Here is a 9,599-nt window from a genome sequence, read left to right on the forward strand (position 1 = left end):
GAAGGGCATAACTCAAATGTTTTTTGGATTATTTGATCATAGGAACTACATACGGTTATTCTCGTTTTTCAAAGAAACGGTTGATTTTATGAATTGCATTACTTCACCAAAATTATCCGTGTAATAAAATTACATCGTAAAATCGCCAAAAATAGGTGACTAGTTGGTTTAGTTAGTGTTTAGATAACCGTTTGTCATGATTTTTTATTGAATTCGAACTTCTAAAGCGAAAACAACAACGACGCCCGTGAATGCCCGCGATCACACTATGCTCATTCGAAAGCTTTGCATTTTCTCTTTAAAATGAGCCTATGCTAGTTTTGCGAAAACTTGCGATAAGCCGTCAAAATTTGAAAAAAAAAAACTGTGAATGGAGACGCATGGTTATTACTGATGTTTAATTTGAATATCCACTTTATAACTAGAATAATGACACTAATTTATGCACAACTTTCAAATAGCATTTAGAGCATGATCTACAAGGGTTTTACTAGTGATCAAGAGTAAGGAGCCGAGTTGGAAGTATGGTTTTTAAGTGGTAAAGGAATTTAGAATGTTTAAAAATCAGTAAATATTTTCAACCATTGAAATGTGTCATAAAATGTTTCGTGAACTATTTTTGCTAACTTACGTTATAACTGTCAAGTTGAGTGAACACAGTTGAGCTCTAGTCATTTGGTGAGACTATTTTATCCGAGTTTGCATAGCACTGATATAGCTTAAGGGTATACCATATACGCGAAAAAAGGATTTTGGATTTATTTTTATTTAAGGTATGCAATAAGCAATCTAAGTAACTCAAAACACGCCTGCGAAAACAAAATCGTTAACCATCTTGTTGATTAGTGAATGTAAATCAATATTCCTCTAAGACGCTAAAAATATTTGTTTTGAAAATGAAAGAATATGTAGTTTTCATACCAAGTAACCCACTAATGAATAAAACGTTCCAAAATAATATAGTCATTTCTGAAGCCCCATAATGAGATGTCAATCAATTCGTTTCCATACAGAAAATAAATTCCAAAATTACAATTGAAAGAAATCATTATAAAAGACAAAATATTTACTTTTGAGCCACTCTAATATGTAGTAAAGTTAATTTTTATTTTTATAACCAACATAGGAATTCAGCGCACAAAAATGTTTTTAAAAAATTTTTGAACCTTCACAACAAAATAATTATTTTTGAGCCACCCTAATGTATAATGAATTTTTTTTACAAATGTTAATATCAAAAACGATTTAGCACACAAAAATTAATATACACAAATTATAAGAACGATTTAGAAAAAAAAAATTTGAGGCACCCTAATGAATAGTAAATGTTTATTTTTGAAATGTTTTAATATTGAAAATGAATTCAGCGTACCAAAATTATATAAAAACGTCCTATATGAACCGATACGGAAAAGTTTGGACTTTAGTCCACATTTTGTTCTAAGTCGTGCCACTGTGTGATGGAGCGACGGATGAACAAAAGAGGTTATCTTACCTCGAACAAATGGCCGCCCAACACGCTGGAGTGACCGATTCAAGATCTGGTTGTGAATACATCTGGAACCAGATAAACAAGGACGTAAGGGACAACATTATCGACAAACTTCTGAAAATGGCCGCCATCACGAATACATCAATACAATGGATACCAATGCAGCAGTAGTACCTGGTATCGACATAGCTGATCAACAGGCCAAAGCAGCACTGCACCGAGAAAACGTCTGTATGAACAAGATACTACTGCACGATGCGATTGCCTTCTTCGGTCGACTCTGCGAGGAACGCGCCCAACAATGGTACTTGGAATAAACGTCTGGATTAGGCAAATACTTCGGGATACAAAACACGATCCCTAACCCAGGGTTTGTTAGGGACTAACACTCTAAGCTAAACCTCGATAACATAGAAGTTCGCACTCTCAATCAGCTCCTCTCAGGGTACGACTTTTCACGCTTCTGGCTATACAAAATGAAACTGGTAGATGATTGCATCTGTGAAATCTGCTGCACGATCGATAACGCCGAACATATAGTTCTTTGTGTGACTTCAATTACACTATTATCACATTATAGCAATTACAGAAATACACAGAATTGCTTTCACTGTGTTTATAAGAATAAATCTGTTTTAAAATAAAAAATTTGACTTTCTGCATATCATATTTATTCGAAGCTTTTGTGACGGCACCGGCGGTTGAGTGGTAAGCGGGACTGCCACCCATCCCAGTTGGTCTGGGTTCGATATGTAGTCCAGATTAGAGGTGTGCGCCGCGCCGCTGATTTCAGGTAAAACGCCGGCGTCAACCCCGGCGCGTTAACTATGTTTACCTGAAAATTAATTTAATTATAGGCGCAGCGCGGCGCACACCTCTAGTCCAGATAGCGGAGCCACCTCTCTGGTGTCGATCTTTGGCTTTGTAGCGGGAACAGCCTGACCTCTATACTTACTAACATCGGACTAACATTTTTCCCTTTCCTTCCGCGAGCTACGTTCGAGCCTGGCCGGCACTTTAGGATTACCAGGAGTTGCACATTGAAAAATGTTTCGCTACTTCCAAGCATAATTATCTACTGATTCCCTGTGCAACTTCAGCTAGTCCAGATCGATAACAGAGTAGCAGCCAGGGGTGGTCGCAAAAGCTCAAGTTCAAGCTCAGATTTGATCGAAGCTATTTGCTATTTATGCGAAAAACTCATCAAACCAAATTTCTAGGGCCCCTATTCTCACAGTCACGTCACTTAGTGACTAGAAGGAAATTTTCTTCTAGTCACTAGGTGACGTGACTGTGAGAATAGTGTTATCTTGGTTTGTCCTAGATAAACTTTATCACAGTGAGACAAAAAATCAAAGTCTGAACCAGGTAGCTTTACTGCGAAGTGTGTGTCACTTATAAGTGGATGAATTCTGTTAGCAGAATTCATAATGCTGGCAAATCTCCTCTTACGATATAATATGACACAGAAGGTTGCAATGATATGCGGAAGGATTACTTGGGAACATCGATATCATCATCCACTAGGCTTTCGGACTCTCTTCCCCTTAGAACACGATGAAGATACAAAAAGTACATATTAGCATCACACATACTTATGTACACATACTCACACTTTATTATCACATTCAATAAAAAAATGGAGAAAAGAAATTGAAGAGGGACTCTATCCTACTCCTATGGGGTGTCGGTTTTACCCGTAGTTCCTGGAAGAAGTCCCTTTGTTTTCCAAGTTTTGCAATCATTTATTTTTAATTAAATTAAATTTTTGAAGCGCTGACAAAATTATGCCCTGATTTTCTGAAGAAGAATTCTGCACTGAAACTATAATTTTATTGATTTTATGGTAACCCTGACAAAGGATTAAGCTTAAGGTGTCGGTTTTAACCATAATTCCCCTATATCATCCAGAACATTTTACCGAGGAATACACTATGGTTTGGAATTGATTAATATCATTGAAACAATATGGTAACAGAAACTTCCAAAGTGTTGTACTAAGCTCAACAGCGCGAATGCTCGAGGGTTAAATATGACGCAAAGGTGGTGATATTATTTCAATTACAAAATGAAATGTTATTGAAAAAGCCTATATTCTGAGTATAATTATTGTTTATACATTGGCAAAAATAGAAATATAATACATACAGTTCAATCGACAAAAAAATAAATAAAACCATAAAATCAAAGTATGCACACAAAAGAAAAATTCGCTTTACAAGCCAAACTTCTGATAAAAAATCTGTAGATCCTATAATCAAACATTGTTCTATACTCTTATATTACACAAAGCTGCTACTTGCATGATCAAAATATACACTTCTCGTCTGCTGGGACTTTTGTTCCTGAGCCCCAGCAACCTGTCCGGACAACCTCCTCTCCTTACTACTATTACTATTACTAGTGCCGATATTCTTATTCCCACTAACACCTTTGTGGCTACCACCGTGTCCACCGTTCCCGCTTGACCCGGTGGATAGATTACATAGACTGGTGCTCATCTGATTGCTACCGCTACTGCTGCTGCCTATCGACGAAGCTGTCGTGTGACCCCAGTTGGGCGGTTTAATGGGTAAGATCTTCGGCTTTGGCGGTAACGGCGGTGGACCTTTTTGATTCTCACCCTCGCTGCTACTGCTACTACTACTACCACTGCTACTGCTGCTGTTGCTACTACCGCTATCACTGCTGGTGCTAGCCGAAAAGTGATGATGATGAACGGAACTTTGTGGCACCTGGGAATGATGGTGGTGATGGTGCTGATGACGATGGTAGCTACTGGAAGCATCGTTGCCGAAGTTTTTGCCGGAATGTGAACCGCCGTGTTGTCCTGGCTCGTACAGATCGTCGTGACCGGACGCGTTTGGCAACTGGAAATTCGATGCAAGGTGAATCGAGTGTGCCGACGGGGATACGTTGGGCGAATTGCAAGGGTTCGGAGGGCCATGAGTGAAAACCAGGGTTGTGTCTGTAAAATAGATATGGAACCGAATTAGAATCAAGCAATCGTAACAAAGTCCGACATGTATTATACGAAAACACATACAAATATAGTACTACTAAGAGAAAGTAACATTCGAACAATATTTTACCAAACCTTGGAATTACAACGTCAAGAGGAACTACATATAGTCATCTACCGGAATGTGCTAGTGGCCCAGTTCAAAAATGATGCTGCTGTATGAAGACTACCTGATTGAAAATATGAACTTATCGCTAACCAAAAGACCTAATCCGTGCCAAGGAGGAACCATATTAGGAGCGACTGATGCATTCATAATAATGTGCCATACTAATACAGGTGAAATTTAGAACGCATTGCTCGGTTCGGTTTTCGGTGTGTTCGTTGAATCGAATGATATTTTAAATAGTTTGTGAGTCATGGCTTTCGGGCAATGAGAAAAAGGGGTCCATGTTGGAAGCACTCTACAAGTGTTGGAGTATCATCGCAACAATCGGTATTAATGTTAACGATGGCACTTATCACTTCCCACAATAGGAATTCTTCATCACTGCAACGTGTTGCAACTTCTAGGGAACACTTCTAAATAAATCTACGAAAACATGAACCAGAAAGCTACATTCAAACTGTTTACTTATTACTTCACTATAGTCACACCTTTCGCTAAGTTTATAACGATACCTCAGTGCTACCGGTGGCAGTGCAAACCAAAGACACAGTATGACAAAAATCTAGTGGGTAAATACCGTTGGTTGAATCAGCACTGTCCGGAAGTAGAAACGAAATACTCGTTTCCATCAGATTACACTCATCGCCATTTCAATAACGCTTGCAAAACTGCCTGCATAGTGTTGAAAAATCGAAACAATGACAAACAGACAAATGAACAAATTGATTCACGTTTCATCCATTAGCTTATCAACTTACCCGCATAACTATTCTCCGATTGGGAACCGTTCCCATTATCATCCAGTGTAAGTGGCGATGGATTGCACCGAATGGACAGATTATTCAAATTGCTCTCACTCGATGCCGATTGAACGGGTCCTCCCGGAGATGTAGGACTCCTGTTGCCACCAGCGGCTAGACTACGTGGACCCGCAATGGACAGCCGTGGAGCTGGTTGGGGTTTATGAATTTGCTGCAGGGATCCGCCGGTCGTACTAGTGCTTAGCGGGAACTCAAGCGATGAACTTGTTACGTACTCGGAGCGTTTGCCCAATTTACGTACAAATTTGGATGATGGAGCAGCTCCAGCGGATGATACTGCACTAGTTGCCGGATTATTACTGCCAGTTCCGGTGAAATTTTCTTTATCTTTAAGGAAATCTGGCAGCTCAAAGTTGATTTCGGTACCACGTTGGTCCTCCAGCCTCGATCGTTGAGCGCGTTTCAGTCCTTCTAGTAATTCTGAAAACATATTCAAACATTGTTAGAAAAGATGATTTTATTTTATCCCAAGCGAAACGTACCATCATTCTGGGATCGGGTTGGAATCTGCAGCTTGACTCCTGCTTTCAATTTTGCTATAATAGGCTTTTTTGTACCGCCATTGTTAACACTCTCTCCACCGTCTTCTGAGCCACCGGTTGAGCATTTCTTGCTCTTCGCTCCACGACCACTCTCCGAAGGAGCATTAGATCCTCGCCTTCTGAATCGCTCCCTCCGTGTCGAAGAACTATCCGACGTGCAATCCTCCGGAACTTTGCCATTCGCAATTTTGCCGTTCATAAGTTCGTTGAACACCTTGTTCGTAATCTCATCCAGCATGTTAAGTTCCTGCTTGGTGTCATCCTTCGGATCTTCCTTGCTCTTTAGGTGATTGTTGTTATTGTTATTATTATTGTGAGATGGACCACCATACCCCACGGAATGAGCCTTTTTAGTTATATTATTGTTCAGAAAGGTCGGTGCACTAGAGGGGATTGCAAAACTATGCGGTTGGGACTGAGATTGCGATTGATGGTGCAGTTGTTGCTGAAAATGATTAATAATTTGCTGGTGCTGAGCCGTAGCAATGATAGGCAGTGGAGGTGGTGCCTGGTTGGCGTATGACCTTTCCGAGCGGGAAGCGATCGTTCGCGTTAGATCCTGATGGAACTCGTTCTCATTCCCGTTGCGGACCTGCAACCATAAACCGTCAACACTGGTTACCTGATAAGTCATGTCTAAAAAGACGTCCTTTGAGTAGACATTCATTTGATCCAGTTCATAGTTATATTTCAACAGAATAGGCCTCAGAACATCCCCGAGTGGTTTTGTGGCCTTACTTTTCACTGAAATCATTTTTCTGTTGGGCAGGCTTATTTTGAACACGACCCGTTGGTCGATGTTCACCTCCTTTCCTGCGAGACTAGAAGACGGACCATCCAGATCTAGGGGCTTGTGGTTGCCGGATAGAAACGCTTCGTAAGCATTGTATACTATTCCTCGCTTTTCTAGCAACCTCTCGACCAGTTCCTTAATGGTTTCATTCGAACGTGTCTGAACCACCGTCGTCGCTCCATTGGACAGTATCACACGGCACAATGTGTTTCGCGTGTCATCCTGATCGTATGCCTTACCGATGGCGGCATCGAAACTGAAAAATACGATAGAAATATCGTTGTTAAATTGACAAAAATTAAACACATGTTCACCTTACCTTGCCAAAGAACTTCTGGAACTATGAATATCACTATTAGAGTTGGTCGACAGAACCTTCAACGTATTACTGCTGCCTCCCGTCCCTCCCCCATTGGAAAGCGATGATTTGCCACTCTCCTTTTTTACCTCCGCGTCACCACGATCCTTAGACTTACACCTCGTCTTGCGATGCCAGGGAAGCAGTGACTTTCTCCGTCGGTCCTCTGCATTGCTTAGTGATTTCTTTAGCTTCGTCGGCAATTGCACCGCAAAACTCGTCCTTAGTAAAGGATCCAGTTGATCACCAGGATAAGGGAGCGTTTGCCCTTTCGTCTCAGAATCCTGACAAGTTTTGTACATGTCAGATTTTATAAAACGCTGGTAGCTATCAAACTTCATCAGATTGAAAATTTGTTTCTGAGCTGCAGCGAAAAGTGTTTGCTCCGCTTGTGGTAAATTTTCCTGAGCAATATTGCGGGCAATCGAATCCACGTTAACCGGTTCGCTGCAACCGGACTCCAGATGTTTAGCGAAAATAGCTTGCGCCTCCTTGGCTCGTTCCTCTCGATCGGCAAGCTGGCGATACCTTTCGCAGGCCGTCCAGAAGTAGATGTTTTCGGCCGAGAATTCTTTTTTAAGAAATTCCTACAAAGAAAGAACACTCATTTTCAATTCAAACGACAGAATAACGGTTCGAAACTTACAGAAAATGTGTGTAATCCAGCCGCATCCTCTAATAGCTTCTCGAAAGACGTTCCCCAGGAGGCAACTCCCGCTGGGCCACTGGAGCACCCATTTCCAGTAGTCTGTGCTGAATCGGTCGTCGTCACCGAACCACCGGCTGCTGCATCGGCGTACGGGTTGTATCCGCTCTTCGTCGAACTGTAATCGTCATCGATAGATTTCGTGTAGACGTCACTTTCCGAAGCGGCCAACGACGATGGTCTCCGGTGGGACGATCCCGGTGTCCGCTGTTCGCCGGATCGAGATCGTAACGATGATTGACCCCAGCGCCGGAATGGTGATGCATTGTGGTTGATTTGTTTGTTCTGGAGAAAAGGACAATTATGAGTAACGATAGATTTACGAAATCGAAACAGGTGTATAAAATAAATTTTTGAGATGATAGATCCACGCACTAGATACTATTTGAACCATGTAGGTACACAGTCTCCGCATTTTTTTACTTCGCATTTGTTCGAGAACGGGATGAAACGTTTCAAGAAATGTTTCAAGTTCCTTGTCATAAAGCTCAAGACAAAAGCATTATAGCACTCACGCTTCCATTGAAATCATAAAGCTTTTACGCAATGCACTCTGATAAAATTTAGCCATATTTCGAGTATTCATGCACCATAAGTTAATATTGGAATATTGAACAGAACGCTAATCGCTGGCATATAAACCGTACGGAATTGTCGATGCGATTTTTTCAAAATCGATTTTTTCACCTCGAAAAATCGATTTTTTCTGTTCGATGTTTGACAACATCGATTTTCAAAGATCGATGTAGCAAAATCGATTACGACGAAGTCCACCCTCAAGCAGAGTGCAGGAAACAAGGCATAATATATTAGAACCATTTTTGGGCCAAACCTTGGCCTTATCGATTTTAATGAAACGATGATTACCAGAGCTTCATCTCGGCTTCAATTAATAATTGTTGTGATTAGGTGTACCCACATTTATATCTATGTCAGGAATAGCACAGGAAAGGTACTTGTGATCGTTGATGTTTCTGCTTAACTTCAATGCCGTGTATTGGAGATGGTCAGTTATTTTCGTCCGCGTCTCTTATCACCTATTTTATAAGGTAATTCATCGACAGTGCTATCTTTGAAAATGGGCCACTTTTGTTTTGCTACTTTTTTCTTTGTCGATCTTATTTTATTGCAAATAAATTTATTTAAATTTATCATTTTAAAAAAAAATTTTTCGAGAGTTGTTCTACTGGAGCTGTAGAGCTAGGTTCTCGGAAGGGCTCCCCGTCAGAATCACATACTACAATTTGCAGACGAGATGGGCAATGTCGCCCACTAAAACACTGCATTAGGCCAATTGTAGCGGGCCGTGATTCTGAATGTGATATTCATTGTACGGTACAGGTATGTGCGGGCGTAGGGACTCGCGATCGCGTGTATCATCGCGAAGAGCTCGACCATTTGTACGTTAATGTGTTCGATCGCGTGTGCGTTTGTATGTCGCGTGTGGTAACGTGTATGTAACTTCGCGTGTTTGAATTCTATTTTATAACCTGTGTGCCTTTCGCATGTTCGCGTGTGTTCTTGGATAATCGCGCGCGGACCGTGAATCTAGTACTTTATTTTTTTGGTGCACTACTAAGATCCTAAATGGGTTTGAGATCTTCCATATCACTAGAGTGCCCGGTGATGTCGCCATGTGTATGGACCTAAGTTATTAGAACAGAGAGTAATGGTATTCGGACGTGACCGATTCATGAGCGCGAAAACGGACGTTTGTAGGTTCGTGTTTGAGACAGCGTTTGAAACTTCGTGAGTG

The 9,599-nt window shown here is 41.0% G+C and overlaps 1 protein-coding gene across 1 annotated transcript; it reads right to left on the reverse strand.

The window, feature by feature from the left end:
• Positions 1-3,568: 3,568 nt before the first annotated feature.
• LOC131695043 (regulator of G-protein signaling loco-like) lies at positions 3,569-8,224 on the reverse strand (the record flags this gene model as incomplete). Its single annotated transcript, XM_058983570.1, has 5 exons — positions 3,569-4,460; positions 5,382-5,864; positions 5,927-7,035; positions 7,099-7,724; positions 7,784-8,224. Coding segments are annotated over 5 exons (3,345 nt in total), but the record flags the coding sequence as incomplete, so codon positions are not given.
• Positions 8,225-9,599: the final 1,375 nt, after the last annotated feature.

This window comes from Topomyia yanbarensis, unplaced genomic scaffold (genome assembly GCF_030247195.1).
Source record: "Topomyia yanbarensis strain Yona2022 unplaced genomic scaffold, ASM3024719v1 HiC_scaffold_251, whole genome shotgun sequence".
NCBI lineage: Eukaryota > Metazoa > Arthropoda > Insecta > Diptera > Culicidae > Topomyia > Topomyia yanbarensis.